The sequence below is a fragment of the Lipomyces tetrasporus genome (genome assembly GCF_029532465.1).
Source record: "Lipomyces tetrasporus strain NRRL Y-64009 chromosome Unknown POJ06scaffold_6, whole genome shotgun sequence".
Classification (NCBI taxonomy): domain Eukaryota; kingdom Fungi; phylum Ascomycota; class Lipomycetes; order Lipomycetales; family Lipomycetaceae; genus Lipomyces; species Lipomyces tetrasporus.
The window spans coordinates 1,169,910-1,187,670 of record NW_026611601.1 but is presented as its reverse complement, the minus strand read 5'-3'; the positions used below and the strand labels follow the sequence as shown (position 1 = coordinate 1,187,670).

At 47.4% G+C, this 17,761-nt stretch overlaps 6 protein-coding genes across 6 annotated transcripts; 4 read left to right on the top strand and 2 right to left on the bottom strand.

Annotated features, from left to right (window-relative positions):
- Positions 1–30: 30 nt before the first annotated feature.
- On the top strand, positions 31–2,102 carry POJ06DRAFT_268861 (uncharacterized protein; the record flags this gene model as incomplete). The annotated part of the gene is made up of 4 exons (XM_056189335.1): positions 31–337; positions 386–490; positions 551–946; positions 997–2,102. 4 exons carry the CDS (start codon positions 31–33, stop codon positions 2,100–2,102), a joined length of 1,914 nt encoding a protein of 637 aa, XP_056043431.1.
- Positions 2,103–2,868: 766 nt separating this feature from the next.
- POJ06DRAFT_255084 (DNA-directed RNA polymerase) lies at positions 2,869–3,655 on the top strand. The gene is made up of 4 exons (XM_056187848.1): positions 2,869–3,065; positions 3,122–3,219; positions 3,272–3,348; positions 3,399–3,655. The coding sequence occupies exons 1-4, from the start codon at positions 3,009–3,011 to the stop codon at positions 3,521–3,523; spliced, it is 357 nt and encodes a 118-aa protein (XP_056043430.1). The 5' UTR covers positions 2,869–3,008; the 3' UTR covers positions 3,524–3,655.
- Positions 3,656–4,526: 871 nt separating this feature from the next.
- Positions 4,527–5,025, bottom strand: POJ06DRAFT_255080 (uncharacterized protein; the record flags this gene model as incomplete). Its single annotated transcript, XM_056187847.1, has 1 exon — positions 4,527–5,025. A coding segment is annotated over exon 1 (251 nt), but the record flags the coding sequence as incomplete, so codon positions are not given.
- Positions 5,026–5,465: 440 nt separating this feature from the next.
- Positions 5,466–6,000, top strand: POJ06DRAFT_301817 (uncharacterized protein; the record flags this gene model as incomplete). Its single annotated transcript, XM_056190747.1, has 2 exons — positions 5,466–5,487; positions 5,546–6,000. The coding sequence occupies 2 exons, from the start codon at positions 5,466–5,468 to the stop codon at positions 5,998–6,000; spliced, it is 477 nt and encodes a 158-aa protein (XP_056043428.1).
- Positions 6,001–9,886: 3,886 nt separating this feature from the next.
- Positions 9,887–11,910, bottom strand: POJ06DRAFT_121020 (uncharacterized protein). The gene is made up of 9 exons (XM_056184248.1): positions 11,622–11,910; positions 11,527–11,574; positions 11,447–11,460; positions 11,355–11,394; positions 11,221–11,305; positions 11,148–11,164; positions 10,671–11,091; positions 10,472–10,617; positions 9,887–10,413 (listed from the first exon to the last, which is right to left on the bottom strand). The coding sequence occupies exons 1-9, from the start codon at positions 11,646–11,648 to the stop codon at positions 10,375–10,377; spliced, it is 837 nt and encodes a 278-aa protein (XP_056043427.1). The 5' UTR covers positions 11,649–11,910; the 3' UTR covers positions 9,887–10,374.
- Positions 11,911–12,708: 798 nt separating this feature from the next.
- POJ06DRAFT_120959 (uncharacterized protein) lies at positions 12,709–17,306 on the top strand. The gene is made up of 3 exons (XM_056184245.1): positions 12,709–12,921; positions 12,975–16,586; positions 16,639–17,306. The coding sequence occupies exons 1-3, from the start codon at positions 12,835–12,837 to the stop codon at positions 16,966–16,968; spliced, it is 4,029 nt and encodes a 1,342-aa protein (XP_056043426.1). The 5' UTR covers positions 12,709–12,834; the 3' UTR covers positions 16,969–17,306.
- Positions 17,307–17,761: the final 455 nt, after the last annotated feature.

The window sequence follows — 17,761 nt, the reverse complement described above, 5'->3', positions numbered from 1 at the left end:
CTCTTAAACTTATCAAAGTTTCTGACAATTATGTCCTTCCTGTTCAAGCCACTCTCCGTTCCTGCACTGGAGGACACACTCATGTTCGGGTTTCCTTTGTCAGATCTCCTGCATGACCCGATCAACCACACCAGCACTGTTGTCGCCACTACTTCTGACATAGAGACAATACAAGTGAGTTCCAGTGAAGAAGGCAACGCCACGATCACCGAAAACTTGTTCGCGATAGCTGCCAGTGCAGTTAAGTCTCTCGCAAGTTCAATGGTCGGAGGCTTGGTCCGCCAGGCCGTCTACGCTCAATGTACTGAAGTCTTCGTCTACAATCCTGTCGGATGGGGTAAGACTGTTTTCATGGTTTGTATAATATGAGCGCTAATGGATAAAGATGTCGCAGTGTTTACTGATTCAACGCACGATGGTTCTGCGAAGATTTCCAATCCGGCTGGCAGGGACAAATCGAATGCCTTGGTTCTTTACAGCGGCTGCTGGAGTGCGCATTATATCATCTCATCAGTTTACGAGTACCGGTATGCTAACTTTCTTTCTACAGATACTGTGACATGCAAGCAGCGTCACGCCTTCCTGCAGCCATACATGTCACAGCTTTGCGTGGCTCCATCGCAAGCTATTTCACAGTCATCACGCGCTTTATGGCAAGCTCAATCGGTACACTCTAATCCCTCATCGCCAACTATCTTGCAGTACACGATGACGCGTATTTTTTTGTCGTCGACGTTGACTGTTTGCTCCTTGACATTAGACGATGCTTGTCATCGTTTTCCCTTGCGTCCGACCATATCGAACGTTCGTACCGAATCTGCGGGACGGCTACCTAGACTTGAGAATCCTCACAAGGCTGCATTGGGTACAAGCAATAGTGACATAAACGACAAAGGGCAAGGTTCTCAACAACTTATCACGACTGTTGAGAACAATCATTGCTGGGGTGTGTAGAGGTTAACCGTCTGGCGGTCCATGGGCTAACACTGAACTTAGATGTTATTGTTTACCAGTCTCTTTTAAATCCGTGGGTAGGACGCGACAATCACAAGTTGACTACCCCTACGAGAACGGATGTATTACAAAACTGTCCTCTCAGAGCAGCTGGTCGCTTTGTCCAACTGTCCCTAGATCCATCCAACGGTGCGGCCAGCAGAGACGCCCAGTGTTTGAATCCGTCATTCATGCAAAACAGACACCAAGACTATTTTCAACGTGCTGCCGCTGATTTCAAATATCGAGCTAGCACGAGCATTCGCCCGACTCGTGTGCCGTTTCTTCCTCTGGATCCCAATCAAATGCGGCCCCGTCCACGTCCAATTCTGAAGCTGTCTGAGTATCTGCAACATGCTGACCCAAAAGAATGCTCGCTCCCGTCGGATCCTGTTACACCGTACTCAGACACCGATTTCGACACAATTTTTGATAACTTTGAGAACTCTAGTGACAACTCGCCTCTAGATTCTCCTAGTTGGGAACCGTATGCTGTCGATTATTTTGACGGTGACAATGACTTAGGTCTGCCTAATATGCGGTTAAGACATTTGGGCGACCAAGGTGGAGATATCAATGTGAAGCTCATTCCTGAGGGACCGCCAATACTCACAAAACTGGACGAAGCAAATAGCGTGCAAGATTCCCTGTTAACCCCTACGTATTCGTCCAGAAGGACTGCCGACGTCGATATACTCTCCAACGAGGCGAAGATTAATGTTGGGCTCGAGGATGAAGGGGAGAATATTGCAGAAACGTCACCGACTGACATTCCCACGTTTATGAGAAGGCGGAGTCATGCCTGCCCTCCCAAAGAAGACGAAGAAATCCCTGAGGGGGTAACCGCAAGCCAGATATACGCCGAAGTGAGCGGATTCATGTTTCGACACTTGGACATAAGCCCAGGTCTCCGACAGGTCTTCGCGACTAGAGATCATAGAAAGGGCACGAAACATATGAAAGCGGAAATCAAGCTAATGTATGACATAATCACTCGTCACAGATCGTTGGGATTTGACGAACAAACTATCGTTGACCTAGTCGTGCGAGCAGTATATTCCTGGCGTGCCGTTGACAGAGAACTGCGGACTGCGGACTGTGAACTGTGAACTTCGAACTGTGAACTGTGAACTGTGAAACTTTATACTCGTATATTATTTGTTTTGTATTACTAACTTTGAATTTTTAGACTAGACCCTGCTGGCGTTAACTACAGTTATGCTTTTAGTTTTTTTTGTCGTGTTATCTGCTAGTTTACATCCTGCTTTAAGTATTGTGAATCGTCTTTTTGACTGGCTGTGGCATTAATTTGTTAAACTGCATTGTTTAATACCTTCTGTCATTATTTGTTTGATATCGTCGTTTGGGCTCGTATTACTGAATTTGGACAGCACCTGTAATATTATGAAGAGATTTACGTATTTGTACCAGTAGTACTTAGTAATGAATACAATTATTCCTAGTGATGGAAATTTGTCATTTTATCGTGCCATAAGTAATAAGAAAAAATTATCATTTCATTACACTTCCCATTGAGTGCTGCCTCTCTGTCGACCGAAACCGTCACTGTCCGACTGATTATGGCCCGAGGCCTGGAGCTTGAAAAAGGAGCGAGGGGCATCGGCCGTATTTAGCGTAAATTCGGACTTGGCCCATAATGATTGTGACTAAGGATTTTGTTCTGTTAAAATATGATAGCGTCTTAATCAAATCACTTATTTTAAAGCCAAAAGACATCTCCCGGTCTAGGTTAAGTCGGAGATAAAGTCCCGAGCGCGTTACTACTATGGGCCCTTACCCCATGCCCTCAGCGCCGACGACTGGAATAAACCGCCGACGACTGGAATAAACTACTGGTGTTTACAAGGGCAGCTGAAAAAAAAAGTTCTGCCTCTATTTTGGAGTCATCACATAGATTCGATAACTCAGAATCAGTGCATTATGCCGTCAGCAGCTAATGAATTAAATGAGGCCACCGGATCGTCTCAGGGAAGGAGGAAGTTGTAGACGAAGAAATGACTGGCGGCGAGTTTGAATTTGATGGAGAGATTGATCCCAATAAGATCCAGATTGTATGAACGCCGAAGTAAGTGTATATTTGGACAGAATTATACTAACTAAAGTATAGCTCCCTGGCGCCTCCGAAGACGGTACTACGGCCTCCTTCAGGATTTTAAAGGAGGATCACACGATTGGTAATGCGCTGCGATATATGATCATGAAGAAGTATGTGCAGGATTATATGTACACGCAATAATTTCTAACGTGGGTCAAATAGCCCTGATGTTGAGTTTTGCGGTTATTCTATCCCTCATCCTTCAGAGGCTGCCGTGAATATCCGAATTCAAACTTACGGTATGGATCTTTGTGGCTATCTGACTTTGCCACTGCTAATATCAATATAGGAGATATTACCGCTATTCAGGCACTTGAGAAAGGGTTAGACGATCTTATGGATCTATGCGACCATATTGAGAGTGAATTTCGAAAGGAGGTTGAGGCGGGAGATTATTCTACGGTTGAGCCTTAATGGCCAGATGTTGAATCGTTGGATTTAAGGTCTGGCATAATGAACGAAATCGTTGGGATATTTTAAGACTGGCGTTAGTTTGTGGTTTGACATTTTTAACGTATTTGTACGATACTTTCGATAGAGCGACAATGGATTTTGTTAACCAAAGTTACTTTGCTGGAGATCCAGAACATACAGATTGCTGACTAGAATTGCACGTACATGATGTCCCTAGGCACCACCGTGATAGTATTCTTGCTCGAGAATATTCAAGCAGAATTGCTCAAAATTCCTTTATTCCCTATCCGTGCCAATGAACATCTCAGAAGATCCCTGCATCGGTCGAGAAACTGAGGATAGAAATCGTATCGTACATAATGTACTGAGGATAGCAATCGTATCGGATATCACGTCATGACCGTCGTTGCCGCCCAAATGATGGATCATTCGCTTCCTCAGACGAGGGATTGGCAGCTCCGTCGTTGTGGCGTTCAACTTCGGCTATTTTCTGGTAATCATGACCAGGCACTATTATTGTATTAGCAATAGATATCCTAAGCTTGCGCTTAGCTCTCCGCACATCTCATGACGGCGACGGTCTCTGTGACGTTCGTTTCAGCAGTAGTTGTTCACTCCGTCCGGCCTGGGAACATAACGTAATTTGAACTATTCCGTACGCTCTCATGGCGATTATACATTGGTCGTGTGTGTACTACTTATAGAGGCACTAATATAACACGCACTTGTCGACACAGAAGTTTTGGCCACAGTAGGAATTTTTCCCTAACAGCGTCGCTGTGGCCATTTGACTGGATAATCTTCCGTTCAACAATTGGTGACCTCACCTCACACAAAGGATTTCAGGGGCATATTCATGCCTGGTATGTGCATGTATGTGTGAGCTCACGTGCGGACGAAGTTTCGATGAAAGTTACTAAATAAAGCGGATGCAGGGTTAGGTCTAAGCGGGCACTGGCTACTTTGTTATCGCAAAGTTAATCGTATCTGTGAAACTAGAATATTCGCACTAGTCGTATTCGAAAGGTTTAGTGAATCTGCACCGTCAGCATCCTCGTCCACCGCTTCGACTTCCTCGTCGTCAGAGTCGCTAATGTATACCATCTCGCTGACATTGGCCGGATCAGCAAGATTATCGCTCAAATGGCTTATCCATTCTTCGAATTCATCATTCGCGTTTCCTTTAACGTTTCCAGTACCCACCGGGAATGCTCGCGGAGCCCCTAATTTCCGTAGATATTTGTCGACCAGCATCGCTTGGTAACAGTATGATAGAATTATAGAAATCGGATAACTATGACAAACCGGCGATTTTGAGTCTATCAAATTGCGAAGGATTAGCTCAGCCTCAATTGATGGTGGGCAGCACGAGCGGAGATAACTGTAATCAGATAATGCGTGCAATTCCTGAACAAATATATGACATCTGAAATTTAGTATGCATGACGACCAGAAAATATATTTTTCCAGTAACTTACCGTGGAAAAGTCAAGATATCGGCCTACAAGTGGTTGGCGACTGAAGTGCCCACCTATGGCTGGCTGGATGTTTTGCGTCGTAGGCGCGTGATTACACGAACTTGAAGAAGTAGCAGTCTTAGCTTGCACTCTAAATCATCCTAATGATAAGGTAGTGATCTTCTTAAAGTAGTGATCTTCTTAACAGATACTATATATGGGCTGCGATTCACGCCTGTAGCGTCAGGTAGTACAGATTGTGAGATCATCGAATAAAGGTAGAAAGAAAACGCTGGGTGACACGAGCCCAGCAGTAAAAAATCACTCGCGAAAAACCTGCATCATATTTCCGGTACCTGTGCCTCTCATCTAATTATAAATATCCCCTTCTGTCCCCTTTGCCTCTGCTGCATTCGCCGCTGAACGGCAACTATATACACATCTCCCTGCTCGCACCACTACTGTCTTCTTTGTGACAGCTTGACATGGAAACCGCTAGCGGAATGGGTAAGTTGAAGTATCCGGACCACTGATTTAGCATTCAAATAACTTACTTGCTGTATAGATAAGCCTCAAGCTCCTCCTTGCCCTTGCGTTGCAGTCGGCGAACAGAATACTCCGAATATGAAAATTGTTCCCAAGCCATTTTGGAATGAAGATTCCGCTCGAATCAGTCGCACACTGTGGCTGCCTTCTCTTAATCTGATCGAACGCGAATGGACTGGCGAACTTGTAACTGAAGGCTGGGGAACCTGTAAACGGTCTGCATCCGACCAGCCAATCACTGATTGTCTATCGGCATCAACTGCGGAATGCGCGACAGTCGATAAGAAAGAAAGAGCAGCAAAACGCAGAAAGAGAGAGGAAGAACAAACAGAGAAACAACAAGCAGAGAAGGTCAGACGTTTCAGGCTATATCCAACCACAGAGCAGAAAGCGATCCTTCGAAACTGTAACGGGATGACTCGAGAGCACGGACTCGAGGAGGGACAGACTGGACTAGAAGGCAAATTTGAATAAACAAATTTATTACAAGAATACAAGACTTCGTGCTTGACCTGACAGCGAGGACAAACCCCTCCTTTTATGCTCTGTCAGGCGTCTACTAACCTATGTACACGTAGAACACACGCAAAAGCACGCAAACCCAAAGACAACAAACGCGCAACGCAAGCAAGAGACCAACAAAACCAAGACAACAACGTACAAGCAAGAGACCAACAAAGAACACACCACCCGACGAGGGGCACCAACCAACAACCCAACCCCCCAACACGATCTCCCTCGCCGCTCCCCCGCATGCCGCACGCCGCACACCGCAATCGCGGCACTGTCCATTACAGTTTGAGTAACGAGACGTGGAATACGTTGTGGATTTGCATCGTGGACGGGAGTGATAATCGATATGCCTGTTGGCCAATGCGCTCGGTGATGGGAAACGGACCAATATACCGGGCGCTTAGTCGGCGTGACGCATCTTTCAGTTTCAAATTTCGAGTCGATAAGAGAACTTGATCGCCAACTTCGAATGTTTTGGAGTTCGTCGGCGATTATAGTAGCGAGCATGGTCTTCCTGAGCTAACTTCATCGATGATTGCAAATCGGCATGTATACGAGTAAGTTCGACATGGCGGTCCGCCATGGTTACTGTCGCGGTGCCGGAGGGGAGATCGAAACTGAAGGTCGGATGATAACCGAGCAGAGCATAGAACGGGCTCAGTCGGTGGTGGCACTGCGACTATTGTTGTAGACGAATTCTGCGATAGGTAAAAGGTCGACCCAATCATCTTGCTGTCGATTCGTATAAACGCGCAAGTACTGTTCTAAGATCTGGTTCACGCGTTCGGTCTGTCCATCGGTCTGTGGATGAAACGCCGTCGAGAAGAAAGCCTTGATCTTTAGACCGCTGAGGAAAGAACGCCAAAAACTAGCAATAAACTGCGCCCCTCTGTCGGAGAGATGCAATGTGTTGCGCTGGTAATGGATGAGAGAAGGGGTTGTTGGAATGTTCGCTGTTAGGTTGTTAGACCTTATTGCGATTCCAAGAGGGATTGTCAGAATCCTACGATGAGGAAAGATGTGTATCGACAGCTAGTACTACCTTTATTTCAAATAGTATCGACAAAGAGGAAAGAGAAGAAGAAAGAGACAACGCAACGCTATTAAACAACTATACTCCCTGCCGGGTCCGGGTAACACCGGCAGGACAAAGATAGGATAACAAGATAAGAGATAAGAGGCCCGGCCCTCACAGGGATTGAGGTGGACTATTTATATACAAATCAATGCTAGCACAGAGCCCCTCTCGACTGAATGTTCGTTATCACTGTAGCTAATCTATATGAAGAAAAGATTTGCGCATTCTGATGAATATATCAGAATGAGTGAAATTACGATCATTCACTATACTTAATCAAGTTAGTCTCTGCCAAGTAATCTTGAGCATCATGTACAAGGCCGTCGCCTAATGATGATGGTGCGAAGAGTTGTGTACCTGAGTCAAAAGTACTCCTAAACTCTAATTAGAGGCTGATGCGGCTCATGTAGCAATAGCCGAAATCTTCCGCACTCAGTTAGTGAGATCCAGCCCGTCGGCTCAATAACTTCACTGTCAAGATACTAGCAAAAAAGAGATCATCAAGCGTAAGGTTGTGCCGTGTCTAGCAAACTAGAGCCTACGCATTTACGGTCTAAATGGGAGAACAAAGTTGTTCTTTCAACACCGTCGCACGTCTCATGATGAACCAGAGAATGAGATCGAGGAGCGCATCCGGACACTGCAACCGAACGACCCGTGGCTTCAGGACCTCGTGGACAAGTTGAATCAGGGCACGAACAACCCCGATTTACGAGGAACCAATCTGATAGAGGGTCTCTTGTACAAGGATGATCGCCTCTGTGTCCCCGATAATTCCCAACTGAAGACGGATATTGTTTCCGCCTACCACGATCCGATTACGGCAGGCCACCCGGGCACCCTGAGAACGTATGAGCTGGTTAGTCGGGACTACTTCTGGCTCGGAATGAAACGATTTGTGAAGGATTTTGTGCGATCTTGTGACAAGTGTCAACGCACGAAGATTCCCCGACGTCTACCGTATGGTACCTTACAGTCTTTACCGGTTCCGGAACGACCTTGGACATCACTGTCTATGGACTTCATCACGGACCTTCCGATTTCGAATGGATTTGATTCGATTCTCGTGATTGTGGATCGTCTAACGAAGATGGCGAGATTTGCTCCCGTCAAGAAAACGATTACTGCTGTTCAATTAGCCGACGTCTTTATTGAACACGTATTTGCCAACCATGGCGTTCCCACTGATATCGTCTCGGATCGCGGCTCTGTGTTCCTGTCTCGATTTTGGTCAGCCTTCCTGGATACGACTAAGATCAAGGGCAAGTACTCAACTGCATTTCATCCGCAGACAGACGGACAGACCGAACGAGTCAACCAAGCGTTAGACCAGTTTCTCCGCCTTTATACGGCTCGACTGTCGCGGGCTACGCCCGGCCGTGGCTCGGCTGCGCCCTCGCGGACCGCAGTCGTCCGCCGTTAGTTTTACTTTTCTCTTTTGTTGTCCTTTTCCTCTTTCTTTTCCTTTTTCTTCTTTTCCTCAACGAGTTCTTTTTGTACATTTCTCTCTTGTAGAAATAAAAGCGTTACGCCCTCTACATCGACGACAAGATGACTGGACCGACTTGTTACCATTTGCTCAGTTCACTTACAACAACACACTGAACCCTTCCACGAATCAGACTCCTTTCTTTGCGAATTATGGTTATAACCCGACCTACCATTTTGACGTCCCATCTGGTGCCGCTACCATGACGGCTGGTCACGACCGTTTGCAAGCTTTAGAAAACCTCCACAAGGAAATCCGCACCAGCATGGCATTGGCCCAAAAAGATCATGCTCGGTATTACGACCAGCATCACAAGGAACACACCTTTGCAGTGGGTGATAAGGTCCTTTTATCTAGACGCAACATCAAGACCAAGCGCCCGTCGGCGAAACTCGACGACCGATATTTGGGACCGTTTACCGTCCTCGACGCATAGGAAAGAATGCCTACCGCTTGGACTTACCCCGAAAGATGCGCATCCACAAGGTGTTTCATGTCTCGCTACTCAAGGAATATGTCGCATCCGACCTTCCCCGCACGGCCGACTCCCCTCCACCACCTCTCGAGATTGATGACGAATTGGAATACGAGGTGGACGAGATCATCAATAGCCGACGCACTCGCGATGGACACATCGAATATCTGGTCGTATGGTTGGGGTGGAACGAAGAAGGGTGGGAGCCCCTCGAGCACCTTACACATTGCACTGAGCGACTTCGGGAATTCCATACGCGATTTCCCCGGAAACCCCGGCCCAACAATTTGGACTCTCTCTTGTCAGACGAGTCCTTGAAAGGGGGGTAATGTCAGGAATCCTTCCTGAGGGTTTCGTACCTCGGATTCGTACCTCGGAGACCTTCACAAAGATTGACGTCAGCATGCATGAGCCGCAGCCATCGCATCGCAAAATCTTTGCTCCGTGGTCCTTCCGAGACTACGTCATGACTTCTTCTTTTTTTCGTCTTTGTTGTTCTTTAGATGATGGCATTATTGTTTCGTTAGTTTCCGTGCGCCCGGCTTAGTCCGAGGCTAAAAGTCTTTCGTCAAGAGTTGTACGCCGGAGAAGTGTATATAAGGAAGGGTTGAAACCCGTTCTCCGGCATAGTTAATATTCTAAAATATATCGGCATAAGCCACAAGCTTTCTTGTCCATATAGTATTCAGGGTTCAGGCGTAAACTCTCACAGTAGAGCGGACAGTAGACAAATATCTACACAGGAACGACGATCGTGTGGATGGTCTACATCCTGTGCAGCAACCTGCACTTTAAGAGCCGCCACACTGTGGCGCGCGTTGAGGCTCGCTCCTTCTCGGTCTTCCGAGTTGCATGACTCTTGTCAAAAACAAGTGTCCGCATACCTCGTCTTCGTCCATTGCATGGTTTGGATTAGTTGTTTTCCTATTATTGATTATTTGCAATCCTTTTGATTCTTTCCGACTGTATACAAGTAGAACGTACTTCCAAACAATTCGGCAAAAGCTCTGTAGTCAAATCTTTCATTGTAGTAAGAGTGTATAAACATTAAACTGAAGGCCAAACCATGACTCCTATATGCTTGAAAAATTCAAAAACGAGAATTGTCACAACCACATGTCATATACAAACCAGACCTAATAACTACAAATAAACAGGATCAAGTTTTTGACATATTAAGAGTACCAGCATCCCGACGAACATTTAAAAGTATAAGTCATTCATGTGCTGCCAAGAACAACGACCCATAAATTTCTAGAGAAAACTAATGCAACAAAAAGTAATTCTCATAAGTTAGTAGTCTACAGCCCACCCGTTTTCCTCCAAAAATTGCTAGACTAGTTAGCTCATTTATCGCGCGAGGGAAGCGGATTCGTTTAGGGCAACTCACCTCACACGCAGCCTTCAAACTTAGATTGGGTCGTAACTCACTCTCGGTTAAGTACTCTCTAGTGAACGGATCGAATTTATGATTCTTTAGATGCTCCAGGATCACAGATCGCTCGAACGACTGCCCAGACTTGCTAACAACCGGATCTAGAGCCAATTAGCACAACTAGCCTATAACGTGCGTGGCGCAAGAGGCATACCATAAAATATATTAAAAGAAATGGGGTCAATTAGATAATCCGGAACATCCCGTTTCCTATACTTCTCATCCGACCTTTCGAACGTCTGTTCCAACTGGGCCACCTTCTCGAGATACTCGTATTCGAGAATCTCTCGGGTCTCTATTCTTTCCTGTTCTGTGGCATCTGGATCTTGCTCAGCCTTCTTAGTCTTCATTTCGTAATTTGTATGCAGAATATCCTTCATTTCAAATAACAAGTGCCCTTCCTTCTCCACCCGGCGCTGTTCCATAATCTCCCATCGTCTTTTCTTTGCATTGAGCACGGTCTGAGCTATACTTGACGCCGAAGGAGACTTTTGCTTCAGAGACAGTTCGTACGCAAGTTTGCAGGACCGCAGAGCCTCATTTGGCCTATCTAGAGCTAACAAAGCTTGTCCTTTCTAGATATTTGTTAGCGTTTGAACAAAACGGCAACGTATAACGGCAATTGACATACGTAAAAGTGTGCTTTCACTGTACAGAAGCGTTAGCATTACGTCATTGTGCGAAAGGATATATACAATACGTACTTGAGTCAGACGTCAATTCCAGTGCTTTCTGGCAATCAGCCAGTGCTTCATCGTACCTGTGCAATCGCAGACGACATAGTGCTCGCTAAGTCAGTTAGTCAATGGTGCAGCCACGACCTTGCTCCAGCACTCACGTTCGTAAAGTACGCTGGATTGGATGCGTCTTGGATGATGCTAAACTAATTAGTATGCCCTGGAGCAAAATCGACCGGTGGCCAAAACATACGCCTTGGTATACTCCTAGTAGACAAACCGTCAGTACCAACATTTCAGGCCCACAAGCATTGAAGCATTGACTAAACATACCCTTATAGCGCCGTCATAGTCCTCGTGACTAAAGAGAGCATTACCGGCCTACAACGAATCAGCCACAGGCTAAGGATATTATGATAACCACCAACCTCCTTATGTAGCTCAGCCGGTTGCATATGATTAGGCGTGTTAATCGGTTTCTTTTCACTGCGCTTCTTCTTGTAATAGTAGGCGTAGAGAAGCTGGCCAGCAAGTACAATTAACGAAAGTATCCAGAAGACCGGTGAAAAGAACGGCAACAGTAGGAAGATCACTGTGGCTAAATTGACCTGGGACGATGAAGACTAGAACGTGTACGTGAACGATAGTTGACTTTAGCGTAGTATTATATGACTTCCAAATAATTTGGCGAATTGATTCTAGTCTGTTCAATGGCATAGTTAGTAAACAGTCGCCATAGGACCACCCAAACTACCCTGCACAAAATAATAAACAGTAAAGCAAAGAATCGAGCTAACCTTTGACGGTAATTGAATTAATTGACACTGAATATTGTAAAACAGAAAGGATTAACCAACTGTAGTTTAACCAACGCGACATGAAAAACCCGCTATAAAGATGAATAAGCTGCGGAACGAAAGTGAGCCAACTGGAGAATCCAACAAAGCGTATGCTGTACTGGAAGTTTAAGCTGCAAAGTATCTATACACCGATTACTGAGATTAGAAAGGAACACACGTCCTCATCCACGGTCTACGCGAGATAATTTAATCGGGGTAATAGATCTTGTTTTATGGTCGAGTGTATTGGCTCAACACGGACCCAGTTCGACGCCGCTTTCCGTGAGTTTTGAGTTAATGTACACTCCAGGTACCATGGCACATACACATATTAAAACATATTCAACCGTATAGTCGGGGTACCCAATAGTCGGGATGGAAGTTCCCCGTCGTTCCACAGACTGTCGTCATTAAGGCAGTCAGCAAGGCACTCTTCCACCAACGCCATCAAGATGATCAGTTCACACTTGTGTACCGTAATTCGAGTTACTTGGTCAGTACTATTGTATTCTAGTTTTAATTGGCCAGCAAGAAGAAGCAAGAAAATTGTGTTAAGTTAGGGACCGGACAGAAGCACGTGGTTGCCCTAACCCACCTTTGTAAGGGCTTTGTACTGCCGTATTCGCGTGAGCCGCACCGCGGCGGTAAGTTCGTGGACGCGACCAAACGATGAGTGACTGTCAGCACCAAGGCGTAGTCCACGCGCACGAATTGGCTTGGTATTTTTAGCGCTGTCGTAAACATTTCGAATGGTAACCTTGATATTTATATTTGGAGACAAGGTATCTTTGGCCGCACAGTGATGTCGCGATTGAATCGGGTCGGCGAGACGGCGGAGGATTCTCTCGACATTGTTAAGATGCAGGAAGAGTACAAGGGGAAGTTATCCGTATGTAAAGCTTTTGATATCAAGATAATTTGCAATGTTAATTTGTGGTACAGCAAGGGTCAGAGCACGACGATGGCTCTGAAGACGGGTCGGAGGAAGATATCGTCAGCAGCGACGACCGTGTCTCTCATAACAGCCATGTATCAGAATCGATACGCGACCGAGTGCTAAAGGACTCGATACCAAAATCAGGACCCTACATACAATCTCTGCATTACTCCGAGACGCAGAAGGATTCTTCGGAGTCGCCTGAAGAGGAGATGAATTCCAAGCCGGGTACGGATCAATCTGATCATGCACTTCACGAAGGCTCTACTATAGTCGCAGACACGCAACTATCACGCGCGTCCTCCAACACCCCGAGTGGCCAATCAGATGACAGCAATGGAAACAATGCTGGCATTGTCGATGTTCCAAAAGACCCCACGAAGGTTAGCCAGTCTTCGCCGCTATTCCCATCAAGTACTGAAGTCAAACGGTACGAGACGCCCAACTACAAAATCACTCTGTCCCAAATCTTCAACGAACCAAGTCCCGACAGTCCGACCCCGCTCGAATTTCGGCCGCCGCAACAGACGCCTAATAAACAACGCTACGTCCCGCTCGCCGATTCCCAGGAGCGTCGGATGAAACTGCGAAACGTCGCCGCGGGGCAGGAAGACCCGTTTGAGAAGGAATTCGTACCTGGCCCGGTAAATCTTACCAAAGCTAGCGATGCAGGGCTTTCGAAGGTTTTTGGAAGGGGCGCGACACGGCTTGTTAATGTGCAGAAGTTACCGCCGCATTTTGGCAGACAGGATGCGAGGGCGGCAGGACTGCGAGAGCCGGACCAGATTACATTGCAGCTACCGCTGGTGCCACCACAGCAACAGCGAGCAGGAAGGGTATTGACGCATGTTTCGGCCAGCGAAGACGATTCGTCTGGCCGACCGTCTGGTGGTGGAGTTCTAGACCCCGCAGTCACACACGACGAAATAGACCATGCTTCAGATTCCAGCGACGTCGGTGATGCACCGAACGACGACAGTGAATCCGATAACACTACATCAGTTGGCCACGCCGATCTGACTAACTCCCGACACTTGCGATCGCCGGAATTACAAGTTCCCCGAACGCAGGACGAGAACAATGAGGGCGAGCCGAACAGCGATACGCTGGACGAGACGCAGCATATCACGGACCCGGGTAGTCAATTTAGTCCGTTTACCAACCATCGTGCGTCGCCGAGTCAACGTCTTCCGCCGTCAAGTCCTCAGAAGATGCACGAGAACCAGACTGCTCGACCTTCGTCGTCACCGGCAATTCTTTCACCTAGATCTCTGCATTCAAGGCGACAGTCGGTGAGCACTGACACTCCTGGAGCCGTCGCTGCGACCGACGCAGGACATGGAAGACACAGCGAAATCATCGACCTTTCGTCCTCCGCAGCGGCACCTTCATTACGTTCGGCTCCTCTTGATCACCAACAATCTCCTACGCGTAGTCGAATTGCTCCACCACTCGAAACCGACAGGGCAAAAAAGAAGAGAAAGATGTCAAAGAGGAAAGTAAAGGAGAAAACGAACTCCAAGCAGGATAGTATAGACATTGTAATTCCGGAATCGATCGAGGAGTCTCCACAATTGACAAAAGGTGATGCTGTCGGCACTCAATCTGAACCGCCGCAGCCGCAGAAGCAGCAGCAACCACAACCACCCCCGACATTAATATCCAAGATGCCGAAACAGAAATCGAGGAAAAGTGATCAATCCAAGCGCGCCGTTGACATATTCGAGTTTCTGGAAACAGACGAGAGGCGGCCTAATATTCCGGCACCCCCTACAACGCGAAAGTCGGGGCACAGTGATATAGAGGTCGAACTGACCAGTACTGCGAAAACGAAGGGACAAGCCGTGGTTAAGAAGCGGAAGAGGACAGAGGCTCCTCCATCAGGTGATGATGGTGGTAATAGACGAGGAGAAAGTAAACGGAGACGGACACGGGAAACGTCGAGCGACCAGAGTGTCGAGAATATGGTGGAGGCGACTGTGGAGGAGGATATTCCTGAAACAGTCGCCATTCCAGATACAGTGCAGATTACAGAAGAACATCAAGCAATAACAGCGGGAGTTGCGGAACCGGCCGAGAAAGACGCGGATATCACTCAGCGGGAAGATCATGAGGAGCTTGACGAGCTTGCAGAGCCTGCCGTTGAGACACATCGATCAATTACATCCAGCAGTTCACTAAGCTCCCTGGACGATGACGATTCCCGTGTCTCGTCCTTTTTAGATAGTGAAGATGACTACGTCGAAGGCTCCGACAAAATGAAACCACCAGCAGATCAGTCTACTCGTCAGGAGCGTCGACGGACAACGAGTCGCGCCAGCGTCACGACGCCGGATCCGCGGCGGCCAAACTTCGACGCAACTAACATTATGTACCCCGACCGTGCGTTCGGACTCTGGACAGGCACAAGGCAAGGGTACTATCCCTGCCGCATTCTCCCACAGCGATCAGCCATGCTCCTTGCTGATCGGTCGCAGTCGCGCAAAGTTGACGTCGAGTTCGATGACGGGTCGAGAGCAAAGTTGGATCCGCAGCATATCCGGAGCTTAGATTTAAGGCTGGGAGATCAGATCAAGATTGATAAAGTTGGTCAACGGTCGAATTGGTACGAAATTGTTGGGCTGATGGTGAAACCGGTTGATGATGTGAAAAGTTTCAAGCCGTGTATCCGGGGCAACAACGTTTTGCGGGTGCGGATGAAAGGGGCTCCAAATTCAGCGAAAACTCCGACTGCGACCTCAGGGGCACAGGAGGAGCAAGAGATGGAGACTGAGGTTGAGAAGATATACGTGCCGAACGTGAAATGGCATCAGTTCACGCAGCGGGCGGTGCCTGAAGTTGTAGCTGCTTGCGTTCCGAGTCTGGCAAAGTACGCACTACGGCCAACTCTAGCCGACGACGGCGTCGAGGTGGCATCGGCGCGGAACGAGAGAATGAGGAGCGTGTCGTCTGACGTACCACAACTTGACGATGAGCTCCCGCGGACGAGAACGCCGATTGTGCAGTACGGCATGTCGCCTGGACGCGGAGTTTCCGCGACACCTGTTCAGCACTGGAACACGCAACAGTCCGGTATCGTCAAAAGCAATGTCAAGCACGGCATTTTCTCAGGAAGTGCATTCGCGCTAAGCGGGTACTCTGACAAAACCCGTGTCGAGTTGCAAAACATCATTATCTCGAACGGGGGCTGGTACTTCGTGAACGGGCTCATTGATTTATTCGTGACCGACAGCGACCCGGTGGGCGGTGGTGTGAAGGTGTTGCCTCGCAGGACGGAATTGCAGAGTCTCAGATTCGCGGCTGTGGTATCGGAAGTGTGTACACGGAGATTGAAGTATTTGAACGCAATTGCCCTTGGCTGGCCCTGCATCACGAGCTCGTTCTTGATACGGTCTAGTGAGGCCAGCCGTGTCCTGCCCTGGTGGGAGCATAGGGTTGCTCATACCGGAGAGTTGAGGACTCTGATTCAGAGTGATACTTCTTTGTTCGTGCTTGGATTTGGGAAGGGATGGGACCTATGGAGCATGTACACTCGTCGATTCAAATTGTTGTATGGTCTGAATGTGGTCATTCTAAGGAGCGGCAAGGGACAGGCGAAAGCCAAGAGTAATGAAGGTGTAAGTTCTCGCTTCATTATTATTTCAGCGTCGGGTATACTAAATTTTGCAGTCATCAGCGACATTAATTTCGATGATGGGACCCAACATGATCGCATTCGCCAACGACACGAAAGCTTTAACCGCGTTGCTCTCCGAGGCTGATTTGCCATCGCGGCAGCCGAATATTCCAGGTGTTACGTACAGTACACTCGCGGCGCCAGAGGAGAGTTACGAGGACTTGATGTATGCCAACGCGAGGTCGAAATTACAATGGGACTACGTGTATGTTGAAGGGGAAAAAAGTATGAGAACCAGTGTCGAGGGACAGGTGGGACAACAAGCGCGAGTTTTGGATAAGACGGGATTAATTATGTGTATGTCTGTTGGGAGGATTGTGTAGATATTGTATATGTAGTGCATTGGCCGGAATGGATTGTTTGGCATGGTCTAATAATGAACCGTAATCCGACGTGGGACGTCGGAGCATTCATACAAGGCGACCACGGTCATCAGAATGCAATAGCTGGCCATTTGGTACTAATCCACAATCTTATCCTCTCCAGTCTGTATTAATTCAATCTAAATATTCCAAGTAAAGTATATGTAGAACTCCTCTGACACCCATCCATCACAGTTCTTTGACGAGTAAACGACAAAGTCCAGATGAGTTCTTATGAAGCACCTAGTAGCTCTTCTGCGCAAACAAGTCATAAGGAAAAATCACAACTGAAACATCTAGCCTATTAACAAAGTAATAGGGAATCAGTTGCACTGTCTATTGTTGCGACGTTAAAACGGCGTGTTTTGAAGAGCAGGAAAAAACTGAGCGGAAAAAATTGTTCTTATTTGGGTTAGCTGTGCACGATTGCGACGGATACGGCAGAGATGTCAATTACATTCAGGTGATGTTTAGTGGCATATATGTCACTCTACGTGCGCACTTCAAGTAACATCTTGCAGTGCTCACACAGAGTTTGTAACCGCCCGCTGAGCAGAAGACTACAAGCCGCCAGAGTCTCGCGAGGACATGTAAGGTGATTTGACAAGATAGCTGAGCTTCGTTTGGACAGTGTCGTCTATGACATGAGTGCAGGCTGAATGCGCCGGAAGAGTGGCAGGATCGTCGGATGCCATTTATCCGGCAAGTGTCCGGCGGACTGCGGGGCGATAGCGGTGAGGGAGCCGACAGGTCG

What these genes read in the sequence shown, in the direction of transcription:
- POJ06DRAFT_121020 (XM_056184248.1), bottom strand. Translation starts at nt 11,648, where the DNA reads ATGCAACCGGCTGAGCTACATAAGGAG. An exon ending in ATCCAGCGTACTTTACGAAC is followed by an intron (nt 11,306 to 11,354) that starts GTGAGTGCTGGA and finishes TAACTGACTTAG; the next exon opens with CGAGCACTATGTCGTCTGCG. An exon ending in TTCTTTTAATATATTTTATG is followed by an intron (nt 10,618 to 10,670) that starts GTATGCCTCTTG and finishes AATTGGCTCTAG; the next exon opens with ATCCGGTTGTTAGCAAGTCT.
- POJ06DRAFT_120959 (XM_056184245.1), top strand. Translation starts at nt 12,835, where the DNA reads ATGTCGCGATTGAATCGGGTCGGCGAGACGGCGGAGGATTCTCTCGAC. An exon ending in AGTACAAGGGGAAGTTATCC is followed by an intron (nt 12,922 to 12,974) that starts GTATGTAAAGCT and finishes TTTGTGGTACAG; the next exon opens with CAAGGGTCAGAGCACGACGA. An exon ending in AAGCCAAGAGTAATGAAGGT is followed by an intron (nt 16,587 to 16,638) that starts GTAAGTTCTCGC and finishes TAAATTTTGCAG; the next exon opens with TCATCAGCGACATTAATTTC.
- POJ06DRAFT_255084 (XM_056187848.1), top strand. Translation starts at nt 3,009, where the DNA reads ATGACTGGCGGCGAGTTTGAATTTGATGGAGAGATTGATCCCAATAAG. An exon ending in ATCCCAATAAGATCCAGATT is followed by an intron (nt 3,066 to 3,121) that starts GTATGAACGCCG and finishes ACTAAAGTATAG; the next exon opens with CTCCCTGGCGCCTCCGAAGA. An exon ending in CGATATATGATCATGAAGAA is followed by an intron (nt 3,220 to 3,271) that starts GTATGTGCAGGA and finishes TGGGTCAAATAG; the next exon opens with CCCTGATGTTGAGTTTTGCG.